This window comes from Osmia bicornis, chromosome 16 (genome assembly GCF_907164935.1).
Source record: "Osmia bicornis bicornis chromosome 16, iOsmBic2.1, whole genome shotgun sequence".
In the NCBI taxonomy this organism is placed as follows: domain Eukaryota; kingdom Metazoa; phylum Arthropoda; class Insecta; order Hymenoptera; family Megachilidae; genus Osmia; species Osmia bicornis.
Window position 1 is genome coordinate 4,102,333 of NC_060231.1, and position 18,175 is coordinate 4,120,507.

The window sequence follows — 18,175 nt, forward strand, 5'->3', positions numbered from 1 at the left end:
CTGGTGTTCTTCCTCCTACCCCGGGGCCGTGCCACCCCTGAACCCTCCGGAACCGGCCGAAGGTGCGAGCCGCGGTTAGCGGGGAGATATGCGGATAGTTTGTATGCTACGGTAGAGGGTTTGGGGGCTGACGCACAGCGAACGGTGCCGTGGCCAATCCCTGGATCCTGGAAACCGCGGCTGCGCCCTGTCACAATTTCCTCCTCGGCTGCGGGGATCATGGGGACGGGAAGAGGGTGCTGTACAACACGGTGGCGGGGAGGACTTCGAGGGCAGACGTTCCAAAGCCACCCCAACGGAGAGACACGCCGAGACACCCCTGCCATCGGGAGCCCTTCGGTCTCAGTAAGTAACTTCAACGACCTCTTTGAATTCCCTTTTTTTTCACTTTTTCAACATCTTCGAAATATCTTAGAATCCCTTTTGAAACACTTCCTTGTACGTTGGACCACGATTTTATGTAAGAAAAATGATCGATTCCTGGTCAGAACTGTTGAGATCACTGAGCTAGGAGAGATGTCTATTGATTTTTGAAAGAAAAATTTGCTCTTTTTTTATATTATTCACACGGCCGAGGTGGTTGCGTAATCCCAAAGAGTGTACGAGTGCGATGATGGAAAGGTAGAACTATTTTCGTAGAATAACGGAGGATCGCTTTGTATAAAGTAAATGATAGGTTAGGAATACAGCCCGGTAAAAAATGGGAAATTACCTTGGGAAGTCACGCATATGTATAATATACAGTCTGAAACGTGTTATAGATAGATGTAGAAAACCTAAATATAGATTGCACAGTGGTAACTCGCGCATATAAGATAATGATGCCGGTTCGTAGGAATCATGTCGATTCCTGAAGATGAAGCTTTGTTATAGTTGGGCAACTTTCTGATCGCATACCTACGGTGTTTCTGGTGTTACAGGCTCGGTTACGAATTCGGCCGAAAAGGTGGAGGGCCCAGGGACGCAAGAGGTTAAGGAGTCGTTGAACGACTCAAAGAACCAGGAGAGAACGGACGTGTCGTCGACACTGAGTAATCTGTTTGCCGGACTTCCGAATTTGGCGGGTCCCCAACGCCTCGCCAATTCCCTCAGGCAGAAATTCGCCAATAACTCTGGTAAGTTAACGAATTCCCTGCTTCGCTCCGTGGCGTTCCCCTCGTCCTGGAACCTAGCCGCGCCTCCTATAGAGGTTCGTTACGATCGTTGACAAAGTTACGGTTCCCTGCACGCCGACCAGTCATCGTAATTAATAAACGAGGGTGCCGACGCGTACGCGTGTACGGACGTCACAGTTTACCAACGATCGTTTCATGGAAATAATTGATCCGACAGACGGGACAGCACGATATTTGTTAGGATTGAGGACAAGACGTTGCTCGAGAACCGGTTCACTCGAAGTTGGATTCGTTAAATAATTAGCAGGAGACCAGTTTATAGTAGTAAAGCCGTACACCATCCATAACACGACCTTCACCCTCGTTTCGCCGACGAGACTCGGTGTTTTTATCTCTCGTAACACGATACGCAACCAGCCAGACATAGGTAGCTAGGGTACAGATCGTGCCGCCTTATCGAGGGGGAGCCTCCACCCGGTGTCATGTTCACTTCTATACCCGCTAGAAACAACCGAGGAATCGACTACATGCTGTGTTTGTATTGCCGTTTACGGAAGTGAAAAGTTCTCATCGGACAAGGATGAACTCGTCCAGAAGATGCGGACGCGATGGAACGTTGCGTCGCGTCGCGTCGCGTCGGGGTGGGATGAACGGATAAGCGCCGATCAGGCCGGGTCAGGGCTCCCCTTTCAAATTCTTCATTGGGCCGTTGTTTAAAAACAATAAATATCTGAGGTAGCAGCTTAGCGATGAAAGGGAATTGAAAAATATAAAAATCGTGTCAGGGTTTCGGGAGCTAACCGTGCCAACTCGGTGATCTGTTGTAGGTTATACCCGGCCTGGCCTGATGCGCGCCGCCCAAATCGCGACGATCTCTTCGTCACGGTCGCACCCAAGGTCGCACGAAGTGATCGCGTTTAGTTTATCGCATTAGATCCTGGAAGAGGATCCTGTTCTATCGTAAACCCGAGTGATCATCTAAAGCGACCACCATGACGAGCATACCGCCGATATTCAAGATCGACCTGAACGAGCTCAAGGAGCTCGTCTGGACAAAAGTGCAGGAGCCGAAAGCTCAACGCAAGCTAGTCCTAGTCATTGTCTCGATAGCGCTGCTGCTAGATAACATGTTGTACATGGTGATCGTGCCGATCATACCCGACTACCTGAGGTACATCGGTGCGTTCGACGATGACGAGAAGGACGACCTGAACGCCACGATCGCGCCTGGTCATCATGGTCAAGATTCAGCCACGGGAGTGCTGTTCGCATCGAAAGCGATCGTTCAGCTGATGGTCAATCCATTTTCGGGCGCACTGATCGACAGAATCGGTTACGACATACCCATGATGATAGGGCTATGCATAATGTTCCTGTCGACCGCTGTCTTCGCCTGTGGCAGAAGTTACGGCGTGTTGTTCTTCGCCCGGAGTCTTCAAGGAGTCGGTTCCGCATTCGCGGACACCAGCGGTCTGGCCATGATCGCCGATCGTTACACGGAAGAGGGAGAACGCTCGAAAGCCCTCGGTATCGCGCTGGCCTTCATCAGTTTCGGCTGCCTCGTGGCACCGCCATTTGGCGGAGCGCTATATCAGTTCGCGGGCAAGGAGGTGCCCTTCCTGATACTCGCTTTCATCAGCTTGGCCGATGGATTTATGCTACTGTTGGTGATGAAGCCGCTGAAGGAACAAATGAAGGAGAGTCAACAGGCACGGCCGCCTACTATACCCATCTGGCGTCTGCTCATGGATCCTTACATCGCCGTGTGCGCCGGTGCTTTGATGATGTCGAACGTCGCGCTGGCCTTTCTGGAACCCACGATCTCGATATGGATGGAGGACAACATCACTCACGACAATTGGAAGATGGGGATGATTTGGCTACCTGCGTTCTTCCCGCATGTGTTCGGCGTCATAATCACCGTCAAGATGGCCAAACAGTACCCCCAGCACCAGTGGCTGATAGCTGCCTCCGGTCTCGCGTTGGAAGGCTTTTGTTGCTTCATAATACCCTTCTGTACCGGCTACAAGGTCCTCATGATCCCCTTGTGCGGTATCTGCTTCGGCATAGCGCTCATCGACACCGCTCTGCTGCCAACATTGGGCTACCTCGTGGACGTGAGATACGTCTCCGTCTACGGTAGCATCTACGCCATAGCTGACATCTCGTACAGCGTGGCATACGCAGTAGGCCCGATAATAGCCGGCGGCGTGGTGGAGGCCATCGGCTTCACCGCTCTGAACGTTGGCATAGCCTTCTCCAATCTACTTTACGCGCCTGTGCTCATGTACCTGAGACACATTTACGATTTCAAACCGTTCCAAGACGAAGCGGACGTCCTAATGCAAGATCCGCCCGACAAGGAGTACCAGACGTACGTGCTGCAGGAGCAGAGGCCGCTCTCGGGGGAGGTGGGCAACCACCTGAATCAAACCCGTATGGAGACGAGCCTCGATCAAGGTTATGATCAGAATTATCAAAGCGGGCAGGGTTACGATCAGAGTGGATACGGGCAGAATATTAATGCCTCCGGATACAGTCAAGCCCCCGCCGGGTACGAGCAGCCGCCCATGTACGATCAGCAAACCAACTACAGTCAACAGTCGACGGGCTACGGTCAGCAGAGGGCAAGCTACGGACAGGAGCCGCAGACGGCAGGTCAGATGGACGTGAATCCGTTCAGAAGACCTACCGCCGATCAGCAGCAACCAGCCGGTGATAGTAATCCCTTTAGACAAGGAATGTACTAACGCGCCATCTGAAACTGTGCACACCGGGTATTCGTGTTGGTTCAGGATTCAAACAGGACACACGAATATCACGAAACAGTCTTCGAGCTAGGCTTCCACTTATCAGGATTATTTCTGTTGCACGCCGTACCTCTGGTGATCAACGTTTGCCTTTCGTTTCCCGTGAAGTGACCGTGTTTTTCAAGGTTATGTTCGTGCTGCCTTCTTTCAGAAGGCCAGCGTCCAGGAATCTGATGAAATTAGTGCTCTCAGTTCGTTTTTCTTTGAAAATTTGTGTTTCTCAATTGTGAAGTAACCTTATTTGCAATCTTTTGGATTTATAATCTTCTCAGTTTGTGCTTAGAGTGTCTGTATTTTAGTGTATTAATTACTTGAAGCAAATTTGTCATGTCATTTTTCGTGCAAACGGCGAGGAACGCGTCAGCGACGAGAAACTTCTAACGATAATCGTCGTTCACGACGGAAGAAAGATCGTCGAAGAGAGATACAGTGATCCAAGAAGGGAGAGAACGTGAAAGTTTCTTTCGCCATCTGGTGGATGAAAGTAGAAGTAAAAATAACCTAATTCGCGACGGAGGCTTCTCCTCAGCAAAGACCTTTGCTCGCGGATTGCCAAAATCATCGGCAAAATCTTTCGTTTTTATCCGTTTCGTTTGCATTCCATTGCTGAACCGAAGTACCATATCATTAATTAAGGCGTCGAGTTATATAGCTGTTGAGGCTTTCGTATAGATAATAATTGTATAGAAAAAATGTGTACGGCAACGAACCTTTTCTTTCAGCCGTGACTATTAACGAGTAAACATATCATTGTTAATTAATTTCATCTACCGTTGTTGATAGATTGAGCATTAATTTTTTCATTAGTCATCCATAGTAAATGTTCAATGAAATGCAATTAGTTAACCAAAGTTCTAATCACCTTTGGTTAAATTAATGACACTTCATTATGGAACAACCTGTATATGAGAGGTTAAGTTGTATCAATTACGTTATACCGTTTGAATTCGAATTTTATACAGTTTGATATTTATAATTCACCGTTTAGTCGCGAATTCCCTAACCACCTGTTTAGTAACTCGTCCATCCACGATGAGGCAATACTAAATCGTACCCTTATAACTAGATAAGTACGCTGAGCCCTACATATCTGTATTTTTATGAACCTAGTTTTCTATGTAGCCAGAAAAAGTCTCGTTTCTTTGGTTCGCGAAGAAAATCGTGCAATATTTAAATAAATACATAGGACATGTATATTTCTATATGTATGTACATATCTATACGCATACGAAACTATTATCATGTGCCAGCGACTCGCAACTGAAAGCTTCACGAATTATTCTGAAGCTGTTCTGCAAGGAAACACTGTTCAACGAAAGGTAGCGTACTCAATTGTCAAGTTTTCATTTCCTTTAAACAAAAATTGATCCACGTCTTCGTCGTGTTTCGTCGGAATATAAACTCGTTAAAAAAAGTTGCTGGAAAGGTGTGCGCGATTGAAAAATTTCGGGTCAATTGAGAGGAGCTCAGGAGGCCTGAAAATGTCCACGATGTTGACATTGTATTGTGCCGGAGACAAAGGTTAAGAAGAAAGTTCTAAAATATATAGGAAAGATTGTACGCCTCAAAAGAAATCGAAAAGTCCTTTACCATTTTTTCATCCGTGTCTTCGTTCCGGAGATATAAGCGATCAAAGATTAGAAATTCCGCCATTGATGTGGCATGCTTAGATCTCGCTGGTTGGACGAACAGCTGATCACGTGAGCGCAGGTACCTGCGCGCGCATCATAATTTAATCGCTTATATCTTTAAAACGAAGCTACAGATCACAAAATGGTAAAGGAACTTTCAGTTAGTTATTTCGTGAATAATCTATAGTCTTAAAGGCGTATTTTAACAACCAAGCAATTTACAATGAAACATCGAGGATAAACAAATTCTGGACTCTACTCTTGTCCTTCGAAATCATCGCGAGTGCTTTGAGTTTACAGTGCCTGAACTCTTCAAGTTTGTACCCCTTCCCTGTAATACAGTCGTTAGGTACGTACAGTACCGAGCATGGAGGTTTCCCTAGGGAAAATGGCGATGTAGAAAGAGGTTGCATTCGCAAGCAAACGTGTACTTTAGAAAATTTTATTGCTTGTCGAGTTTCTAGCGTTCTAATAAGAGATAGTAACTCTTGAGTGTTAAAGCAAATGGTGGAACTTTCTTCCCTTATGTCGCCATCTTCCCTAGGGAAACCTACTCTGCTCGGCATTGTACTTTAGGCATATTTATATACAAAGTAGGCGAACGCAGTTTTTTCGTTTCTTTGCAGCGAATAAGATGGTTATATACGCGTATGATCTATGAGCTGGCCTCTATTAATAACGATCTTAGCTCGTTAATGGTTGATCGAATTTCAACGTGCCTTTTGCCGATAGTTATCTCGCACGAATAGTTGTTTTATTTGGACAGCTGATCACGAGATAATTAATTTTTTTAAATGTTTTATTTTTCTTTCCATAAGAAATTGTTTAACATGAGATCAGCTGATCCAATAAGATGGCGTCCAACAATTAAACATCCAATATTTAATAGCTTATATTTAAAAAACGAAGCAACATTTTGCAAAATGGTAAAGGACTTTTTGATTTCTTTGGTCACAATGTAACCACCTATTTTGTATCGTTGAAAATGGAAGATAACTATTGTGCAAGGCGTTGTATGTACCTATATCGCAAATTATATCACAAATATACATATACATATATAAATATATATATATATACCCACGTATACGTATTATCGCGTACACTCGTAGCTTCTTTTGTCTCTTGTAAATACGTTATATTTGCGCGAGTTACAAAAAAAGAAGAAAATGAACAGTGATCTCTTCGTTTTCCATACGAGGGACCTGCGTATACATACATCATATCTATATGTATTATACCGTTTGTGTGTGGTGCGATTTAGATATAAACACGCACGTAGAAAAAAGGAGGCCGAGAGAAAGATGAATAAAACTAATATTCGCGACGAAATTTGAGAAAATCTTTCGTGGAATAACAATGGAGGTTTCGTTAGGAGTATGCTAAAGTTTAGGTTAGTTCCCTAACCTATAAACCTAACTTTACGTTATTCTTTTTTTTGTTAGAAACTTAGAACAAATTAATTACTTTCTTCTTATTTTTACGTAATAAAGTATAAATCAAAGTATTTATCCTTAATTTCTATATGGATCCTGACCTCTTTATGCGCAAAAAGGCGGGAATTTTGGTTACGCGTTAGAAACATTAGGACTTCTGCATACACCTAATAATACTTTGCCATATTTTTCTCTGAATATCGTGTTTTCAGTACACTTTCTTTACGTATGATCATCAGGAATTTATTAAATTGAAAATTTACACATCAGGAGGGAGTATTTGTATCAAAAACGAAACGCTTTGGAAAACTATATCAGGAACCCTGGCTCTTCTGCTTTTACCCAGACTCAAAACTATCCACTCTCTTGCAATTTTATTTTCAATTTAACGCTGAACCGCTGTTTTTGCTCAAAGTGTAACCACAAAGAGTGCAGTATTATTATCCTTGCGTCGGATCTGATACAAAGAATCCTTGAAATTGCTATCTTCGTGACTGCATTGAAATTATGAAGAAAAATAAAAAAAAGTAACACACTAGCACTTATGGCGTGCATATACACGAAATCACTGACAAATACTTGTGTACTCTATACTTGACGATGGCATACACAGCAGAACACGCATGTATGTATGTATATTTAATGAAATCAAGTACCGAACTGCGTATGTACTTAAAACCTACAATACTGTAATGTTGTTGAACCGGTTATTAAAGATGTCATTGTTACCGAAGGATATCACGAGTTGTATTCTATTTAACATTTAACATACCAGAACTCATTGAGCCTAAAGTTATCCTATGATGCTGGGTCATTCGGGATATAGGGGGTTTTCCTACCTTTCAGGTAGGACCTAATGAAAAAGCAAGTATAATGCAAACGTGGGTAGTGGAGGGGAAGGGAACGCATCTATGGGATGTCTGCGGGGTCCAGTGTCAACCTAACCCCATCAAAGTGTAATAATATTTATATTAGGGTGAGTCTGAGAGGGTAGAGACATTGTTGGGGTTGGAGAAGCATCGAAGGGGTGGCGGGCTACCCTGCGATGTCCTGGAAACTCCCCAGTACATTACCACTGCTCGTTTACTATTCCAGATATCGATCTAACTGGTAATTAAATTTGAATAATGTCCATGATATCGATCATTCTCACCTGTCAATCTATTTCCTCAAATTCTAACCTCTCTGTTTGCCATTCAAAATAATAATTTTCTATTAATTATTTGTGACGCCGGTCATCACTGACCCCCCACAGTATTCAACGCGTCGATATTGTATGGAGGTAAAGGCGCGTGAGGGTCTGAACGGACCCGTTCACCCAGAAGCAGGCTATTGTTTGAGTTATGGTTGCATGCTGTCCTACATTATTCGCGTACACGTTTAAGACACGAATATTGATCTGTCCCTATTTTTACCCGGTACTTTGCGACCGAGATTTAAGTTGAATTTCGTGGAACAAACGAAATTTCTGGCTGACTCTTAAACATTCACCTGACGCTTAATCCTGTTGTTGTATAACGTTTTCGTTGAGGAAAATTTAACGCGTTGTGATCGAATATCGTAGATCTACGCCCTGTGCGACGAACCGTAGATCTACGACCTTAGTTAAGCATAGTTTCTTCTGAAACGTTTCATCATTCTATACCATACAAGAATTTCAGATCGTAACCTAACCTTACTTTAAGTAACCATTTTGTCACCTTATCTTTTGTCTTGAAATTTGGTGTTAATAAATATTAGCACAAGAATTTTTCAGTTTATCGAGCGGGTTTGGTTGTGCGTAACGTCCGTATTGATTCTCTTCAGAAACAGTGAAGGCATCGCGCCAACGTTCGCGGAGATTTCAACGAACTCCCCGACGATTTCAATGAATTGGTTAGATACACCATCAGCTAAAAATACGAAACGCAGGATAAAAATATAATTTATCAATGACATTTTTCATTTTCAGTAGCTTATTATATTTATCCGTTTTGTTTTTATACCAAAAGCAAGATATAAAGTGTAAATACGTGGGAAGCCGCCATTTTCCATAAGTAAAATTTCAACTCTCTGATTGGTTTCTTGGTTAAGGGGTTCACTCGACTGAAAGCAAGGAAAGCGCGCGCAATTTGAAATGCATTTTCGAATACTTCTTATAATAAATGATTAGCAAGTTTCTTATATGGTTATTTAGAATTTTACGTCCATGATCTGATAACAAAAAAGGTGAATATATTATCAAATATAATTTGCTTGATCCAGTCCCGCATGTCTCGTACAATTAATAAAAATGACTTATTGCAGTCACCATTAATTTTATAGATGATATCGCACTAAAGTGTCAAGGGTTATCAAAACAGTCTAGATAATCGCATTAATGATTGCTGAAAACGATGACAAGGCCAGAGTAACGGTATTGCGGGTAACACGAAACGCGCTGGTAATCCCTAGATCCGATTATTCGCCTCATCGGTCCTCGACAATGCCAACCTGCAATCCCCTATGTTCAATCAATGTTTCTTTTGCCACCATCAACATCTCCCTTTCGTTCCCGTCATATTCTTATGTGTATTGGTTACACCTGACAGTCATTAAACATAGAAGCACATCAAGGTTATTCGTTCTTAATTAAAAACTTCGATGGTCACTTTTTATGTCATTAAAGGTTAGTAATTTGGAAGTTGGTAATTTAAAGATTACTAGTGGTGGCCATTTTCCCTAAAAAAGTCTACTATGCTCGCTACTGTACAACATGTCGACGATTTGTCATATTTGCAGCGCTTCTTTCATCTTTACCAACCCTCTTTCCTTTTCTAGTGTAGAGGGCACATCGAAAGACGTACGTGTGACAAATCGCACGATAGGCGACCACCATTATCAGAACCTAACCCCTATTTCCCTCCGACATCCTTCTCGAGAATCGATGTGTCCACGATAAAATATCGAACAAACGCTTTTGAATTGTTGGCGGACAGAAAAAATTGATAGAGGTGGAGAAATAATTGAACACTTGAAGAGGTCAATTCACCCTAACCTATTCAAAAATACCGTGTCCAGTTCGTCTTTTAAAAAGACTATACATAGGACTATATTTATAGCAAGACTATAAAATTTTCTTTGAATCTATATAACGAACAAATTGTTTATTAACAATTTTTAAGTAAGCACCACTCCATTCGATAATATTTTGTCGTATTGATGACAATTTTGGGATTCTTCGTTGGTACGTCCCTGTTACACGTTGCGGCTGAGAAACTTGCTAATTAAAGCTAACGGACGATCAAAGGAGACAGGAATCAGGAGATCAACAAGTTAAAACGCGTAACTCAATCACGAAACACCGACAGCCTTACATCCTTATGGCTTTCTTCGCACCCTCCTGGAATGCCTGGCTGTCGCTTCGAATCTTGTCAAGAAGGTCTCGAAAGGCCTACTGTCAATTAATCGTGCCTGGCCAATCTCGAAGGGTGCCTTGAATCGTATAAGGGCAACGACCACGCGCTACAACCTAATTCACCTCGATGTAGGACCATCACCCCTACGGTTCCTTTCGAATGTCCGGCATCCCGTGAATCCGATTTGCTGCCTCGTTTGTCTTTCAGACGCGTTTCCCTGATATGCCATATTCATTGACGAATATTGTAATTTCAAAAAAGCACCGAGGCGTCTGGAATTCGAACATAACCTCAAAATGGTATTTTTGGAAAATTAAATGCTGTATACAATTTTATTAAATTTAGAAAATTGGATGCTATCTGTTAAATATTGACATGCCATCTTGATTGAATTTTAAATAAGTAATGGGGCAAACATAACCTCAAAATAGATCTTTCAAAAAATGAAATGCTGTGCTATTCAATTTGGTTTAATTTGTTTATTGCAATAAATATCATTAAATTTTACCATTCACGTTCTTTGAGGTTAGGTTTGAATGCTGAAAGTCCTCCATTCACATTTGCTTTTAACGTAAATAGCTTTTAACCTCTGTTCCGCGAAGCTCAGTCATCCGTTTCATCATTCAATATAGCACTTTTCATTACACAAGCTGTAATACAAACGAACCGCACCTTAAATTCACGAAAAGGACCTTCCACGTTCATTCCCAATTCATAAAGCCCTCGATGAACCGAAAGACTCCTGGTTTTAATCAGGCTAATGACTAATTGAATTAATTTAATTGGCTTGTTTCTTTGAACACTTCATCGATTTATCAAACACAGTAATTATTATTATTACTAACATCTTTTTTTAATTCTTTGATTTATTTATTGCTTAATTTTGCAAATTCAAGTGGGGTTAATTTAATTGTTATTAGTCAAATTTTGGACTCTGCTCAAAACTATAACTCATACCGATATCGCTCCACTTCATATTTGAATGCGGCTCTTTATTAGAGAACGATCGCATCGGACGCGTGTCTATTATCCTATTCCAGCGATAAGGATGGCACGAAAGTAGGGGGCTAGGATCCGATAATGACGGTCATGTATCGCACGATTTATCAAGCGTAGGCTTATCGATGTGTTGCGTACTCGAGAAGGAAAAGGGGGTGGTCGCGAATGTGACAAATTGTCAGTCCACAGGAAGGGTGAGTCCTAGGCCGCGTTGTTTCACACCTACATCTGTTTCCGCACTAATACCTTGTGTATAACTCTTATGGCCAGCTTTGGGGTGACGCTGTATCGCCTTCACCGGGGACAAACTCTGGCGGGAGAATAAAATAGAAAGACACGAAGAAGAGTTTGCTCTGTCAAGATACATGTACGGACAATTTTTATTATTCGGGTAGGATGTTGCAGATATACCATTGCAAACTTAATTCCCTAGGGCAATAGTGGGCAAATCAAGTGCCTGCTGAGGTGCCCACGGGCGTTGACTTGCACGGTAGGTGCGACCTTCAAATCTGAAGGCCTTCAAATCTGAAAATTGGGAAATTTGAAAACTCGAAAGTTAGGAAATTGGGAAATTTCGAAATTTCAAATTGAGAAATTGACTCCATCATTGCGCTAGAACATCAGGCACCGCAAACTTCAATTTCCAGTTCGTCAGTGTACCCCATAAACAACTTTCCAGTTATTCCCCAACCCCCTTCCGCAATTTCCTCCGGCGTACGTACGACAGGTATCCTTTAATACTTCCTGGCTAGTCGTGTGTCTGACGTTTCCATCGAAACTTGCCGGAACAGCGGTGTTCCATCGGCGTAGCACGAGATCGTTAGCCCTAAAGACGGAATCCACTTAGAGCAGATGCAGTGCGCGACTATCCCCTTGAACTCGCGTGCTCTATCAGGCTCTGGTCCGCTCGAGGCTAGCCACCCTTCGAACAAGCCGCAAGGGAGGCGAAGAAGAAGAAAGGGGGAGAAAAAAGATGGGGTAGTGGTTGATAGCGGCGAGCATGGTGGTCGGGGTTGGGGCTCCGTAACAAACGCGGATCGTGTAAGGGGTCGTGGAGATAAAACGAGATCGTGTCCTGAGGGTGGAAGACAGAGGATGAAAGAAATTGGTACATCGGCCGAGAAGAACGAGCCGATGGACCGCAGACGACTTCTCCTCGGTTTGTAAACTCTTCCTTTGAAAGTGGAACCGGAAACGACAGGGACAACCACGCTTCGCCTCTGCCTTTGGACAAACAATTAACCCTTCGTCTTTAACTAAACAGTGAATGGTAATTTTGGGACATTTTTTGTAATAAAAGGAAATAACTATGATTCAATAAGTTCAGGCCCAGTTGCGTAGATCTACCCGCAGCCCAAGGCACCAATTATTTTTTTAATTAATTTTTAATATTCGAGTTGAGTTAAACAATTTTATAAAGCGTGGGTGTGTTATTACGAACAAAAGCGTAAAAATCCTTTTATTAATTCACGAGTATTATAATTACAAAGAGTTGGCTGTTGCACCCTCGGGCGAAGGGAAAGAAATAGAAGGGCGTAACGAAGGGAAGAAAAGAATAGAAAACTCAAGTGAGATTTCCAGACAAAGGCCAGTGTTGAGTGGTTGCTCACGGTATTGTTGCCCTTTACCCTCCGCACCCATCGATGGGACAGAATGGGTTGCCTCCCTTCGCAAGTCGAGGAAACACTTTGCCCGCACGAACCGGAAGCGCGGTCGTTTGACGCTTCCCGAACCTTCGCTTGTCCATTTTCTTCATTTACTTAAACTGCCAGGGGGCCATGAGTGAACGCAGTTCATAGACTGTTAATTTTCTTTTCTATTATATCTCGTCGTATTTTAAATGATACATCGTAGTTGTTGAAGCGTCCAAACTTGTTCCCCCGAACATAACCTCTAAGCCATCTTCGTTATTCGAAGGGAAAAGTTGTCGAAAAGTTGGCGTAGCCAACAACAGCGAGGAGAACGCTTTGAAAATTTTCGCTATACACTTCCACTCTGATCTTTCAACATCCGTCAGGACTTTATTCTTCCCGGCTCTTATCCCGCCCACGCAATTGTCCCTACCTTATGAATAAAGTAAGAAGTTTCGTCGCACACGTGCGCCCCTTCGGCAACCATTTTCAACGACGACCAGGGCATTAAGTTTCTTCTGCAGACGCGAGAGACACGGGGCACCATGTTGCGTTATGGGTATCATGCCAGATATAAAGCGGTATTAACGCTTCCCCTCGTATGTTCTCACTACTGCCATGGTAGACTTTACTTTAGCTGCTGGTAAGAGCAACGATCGTGCACGCCACTGTTTAGGGCCGATTTAGATGCCGACGACACGGTTAAATTGATGATAGGTTAGGTCTGAAGATAGATCCTCTGCGAAATGATCAGTTTTGTATTCCACTAGGAAGATATCTTTCATGGGACACTCTGTAGAGTCGTAACTTTACAAGTGCTGAAGATTAACACGCTCCAGCCCAGTTGAGTAGATCTACCTTCATCAGGAAGTCCTTTTTTTATTTTAAAATGGGTAACCTTTATCATCCATTTATAAAAGCGACCACTGCAAATTTGGAAGGAAAAATTCTCAGGTTAGAGATCAATATTGGCGTCGTAGAGGAAATGGTAAGAAGAAAATCGGTGGTCGTTGAAAACGTATCCTCGTTCGGCTCCCACCAGAACGAAATGGCTTGATTAACTGACGACTCGTCGTAGCTACGACCACCCTGCTGGTCCACTATTGCCTGGCAGGGGCAGCCGATGCTTTGGGGTGCCACCAGCAGCCAGAAAATGTAAGAGGGCGTAACCCCCCTGCTCTTTATTCGCCTTTGCACCATCATGTAGCTCCTGACAGAAGGAACTTTTCCAAAAAAAAGCAATCTCGTTTCGTACGATGGAAAATTCTTGCGACAGCATTCTCTTCTGGCTTGTTCGAAGAGATTTTGAGGTTAGGTCAAGGGTGCTTTAACATCTGCACGGTCCACTTGATCTTAAGGTCAGCTCGGTGGTCAGCGGTCGTACGCAAAGTGGGCACGATACTCCTTTGTCGGGTTTCATTGTCATTGAAATCGTCCGATTGGTCTTTGAGGAAGGAAGGAAGGAGTTGCGTAATTTCCGGTGGCGAAAATGGCAGGCGGAGAGAAAGAGAAATGGGGTGGCATCCGTAGGGAAGGCTGCAACCCCTCGGTAATCCCGTGACAGAAAGCCTCGTTTAATATTTATGATTTATTTCAGTTTAATTCGACGTGCAAACAGCAGCCACATTTACATTCAACGATATTTGCACGTTAAATCACCGGCCGTTTTAACGTTTCGCAAACGCTGATTAACGAACTATGACAAAGTTTTAATGAGCTCTGGATTTTCCTTTGACGTCTCGTCCGTAGGAATTATCTCCTTTTTTACATTTTCCGAGGAAAATTAATACGTTGCAAAAGTAAGGTTAGGTTGCACGCTTCAGCCTTAGACGCCAAGTTTGAGGTTAGGCGAACGATACAAAGGAAAAGACACTTTTCAATGGAAGAAAGTGTTGTAAAACAACCATGAAATCAGTGACTAGTTTCATTGTATAAAATACTGTTAGAAGCGATGAACAAACGGCGATAAATTTCCTCGCGACACTGTGCGGCTGAACTTTACAAGCGAAGACGGTTCCGCTGGATCGTCATCGTCATTGTTCCAGCGACAATGGACGATAGAAATGCCTTCACCCTCGTATCCGGTTCCTTGCAAACGCTAGGGGAGAGAATTGCCCCCAGTATTAACTCGCGTAATTGAGATTTATTAATCCGGAGGTCGGTTGGTGGCCAACCTCTAAGCGCATCACTCCTTTTTCCGGCCTGTCCCTGCCTTCCTAACTTTATTATTATTACAAAGTATGAATTTTCACCTGTAATACCGAACCTTCGAATAACTGAAAGAAAAAAGAAGTTTTTAAGTCGCGACATAAAATCTGATGCCACGAGAAGTCACGATTTATCGTCCCATGAAAATGTACCTTAAATGGTCGAACTGTTAAGATTAACAGTAGTACCCGGAATTGGGGACGGTGTATCCGTGATTAAATCCGTTTTCATAGCCAGCCTTAATCTAAATGAGACAAAGCGATCCGTCATCCGGGCGTTTAATGAAACTCGGGGCCATAACTTAGGGCCTAAGATATCGAACAAGGAGGTGGAGGACGAGGCTGAGTCGAAGGTGGAAGTTGAACGCTTAATCCAGCAATATGAAACTCCCCTGTGGCTTCGTTCTGTCACAACTTTACCTCTACCAATGTTATTCCCCTTTCTTATTCATATTACGTTGGTATACGTTTAGGTGCGCTTACGAAGCACCGCAGTCATAACAGAGAAGTTATATCAAACGCCTTAACTATTTGGAAAACTTAAAAATAAATTGGAACTTGAATTTTTGAGTCAAAATGAACCTGGGCATCAAAGTGCCCTAGGGGAGCAAGGTGCCCCTCTTGCCAAAATATAAACTAGCCCTCCTTTTGTGAAAGAAGCACAAATTCTATGGTTCTGAAAGGAGGGAATTATCAAGCAGATGTTAGTAAGAAATATTGTACTTGGCAGTAAATAACAGTTCTGTATTTATTATTGCAGAGGGATGGCGAGACTCAGTGTTGGGGGCTTCCCGTCGTTTATTGGTGACTCTTGGCAGTCTCTCCAGGGACAGTTCGCCATGTCCTGCCCGGGTAAGTCACTGTCGCATTGTTTATCTTCCGTCGAATGAAAAAGGGACAGCACTCGATATTTGTCTTTCTACAATTCCTCTGACCAAGAAAGGAAGTAATGAAATCACCTTTTATATGTATACCCAATGAACTTTGAAATTTGTACGGCCGAGTTTTGTAACTGAACTTTGAACTTTTAAACTTGCCAACTTTTAATTGAGAAATTCTAGCAGTACTTGAATTTATTGCACTCCGTATAATTTCGAGTGAAGATGGAACTTGAATCTCGTTATTTAAACTGGTTAGGGGAGGAATGATGAAGAAATGTGTGCTTTTTATCTGAATATACTAACTTTGTATTTTAGGAATATAAACTCTGAAACTAAATGCTTTTTGTATGATCTTGGTTAACTAAAATTTCCTTCATGACATTATGCCTTATGAATTTATGAAATTCTACTATTCAATATAGCTAAAAACCAGCTACAATTAAGAAATTAAAATAATTGAAGTTTGGTCCAGGTTACGATTGATGTTAGGGGCCTCAAGCGGAGAAAGTGGAAAGCTCCGGAGAGTAGGGTAGACCCATCCTTCTCTCTCTCGGTTACTTCTATCGCGCTGTCCTTCTCCCAGCATGCGGGAGAGACAAGGACCAACCGGAATTTCTCAGCTTCACCGCGTGAGGCCCCCACGAACAATTGGGACTTAACCCATCGACTTTTAAGCTTCAAATTAATATACTATAAATGCTATTTGGTGATACTTTTATGTGATAAAATTCTCTCAGAAGTAATACATTCAAAAAATCTATATCTATTCGATATGCAACAACCCAATGCATAAAAATTGTAACTCCTTTTTATTGTTGTCTTTGAGAAGCATATTCACCACCTGAGGGTAGGAACGTATTCTCGATACTGAAATGTAAATCGAACCATACTCGTCACCCTCCTGCATTTCGAATTGCCAAAAGCAAGGATCTACCCGACGCCTCCGGGTGAAATATGCAAATGACACGCAACGGCGTCAGATACGATCTCGTTACCACCGCGACACAGAGGGTGGATAATATTTATCGTAGGGAGATCAAGGTCCACGATAGTCTTGCAATTTTCGCAATTCCTATACTTCAATAAGATGAATAATTATTCTTTAAATATTTCATTTAACACCTTCACTGCCACTAAATGTCCGACCACGCGATATCGCGTGCCCAGCCGTCGAATTTGGTTAATTTAAGGGAAAAGTAATTTCATTTTGGAAAGAAGAATAAAATGAAAAACCTTGATGTATCGACTATAGGAGGGTATCACAAGTGTCTTGGAGAGACAGTAATCCACTTTCCTAACTGTTGTAAAACTTTTCCCTCTATCATATTCACTTTTCCAGAGGATAAGACACGTAAATCTACCTCGCTTATATATTTCTGGGGAAATTTCAAATCTGTTGATTTTTCATCCCTGAAGTAATAATTTTAATATTCGTAAATGTAACGTTAATTTTGTTTAAATGTTTTCATTGCTTTGAACGGTAAATAAACGACGGTGACTATAGAAAGGCAGAAGGAAAGTTTCATTAAATAAAATTGCACTGATTTGTGAGAAAAATTCAATTATATGTATATCTCTCTGTGTGACGGTTAATTAGAGAAAATTAATTCTGTATGAAGATAAATATTCATGGAGAAAAAATTTCAATACCGTGGGAATTATGTGAACGCGTTGAATCTTTCAAATTTTCGCTGATCGTATCCTCACAATTAAAAGTAATGATATCACCGATTTCTAACACAATTAACGACGCTTAATTATAATTTTTTAATAGAGCATACTGTACCTGCTCGATAATTCCCTGGTTCCGGAGCACTAGAAGTAGGTCTTTCTACGAAGCGGGGAATTATCGAGCGTCAATAGTATGAGTGAGAGGAATTATACGGCAGGGAATTATAGGGCAGGAAATTAGCGAGTGTCTACTGCAAATGAAACCCCGACTGATTTTCGGAGGACCACCTGATATTTGAATGATCGATCATTTCGTATGAAACAATGCAACTGCAGAACAAAATATGGCACTGGAAAATTTTCGATGTGTCCGTTTGAATCGTTGTTAATTGATAGCTGGGCGTGGTACACCTGGTT

The 18,175-nt window shown here is 42.4% G+C and overlaps 1 protein-coding gene across 2 annotated transcripts in view; it reads left to right on the plus strand.

Moving 5' to 3' along the window:
• Nucleotides 1-264: 264 nt before the first annotated feature.
• The window catches only part of LOC114879061 (vesicular acetylcholine transporter), a 48,615-nt gene continuing 30,704 nt past the window's right edge, over nt 265-18,175 (plus strand). The window contains exons 1-3 of one of the 2 annotated variants that reach the window (XM_029193568.2): nt 265-345; nt 921-1,115; nt 1,943-7,722. In XM_029193568.2, coding sequence (XP_029049401.2) covers nt 2,108-3,865 — 1,758 coding nt within the window. In that variant the 5' untranslated portion in view covers nt 265-345; nt 921-1,115; nt 1,943-2,107 and the 3' untranslated portion in view covers nt 3,866-7,722. Of the gene's footprint in view, nt 346-920; nt 1,116-1,942; nt 7,723-15,966; nt 16,059-18,175 lie in introns of those variants that run through there. The other variant, XM_029193567.2, reaches the window with a different exon arrangement.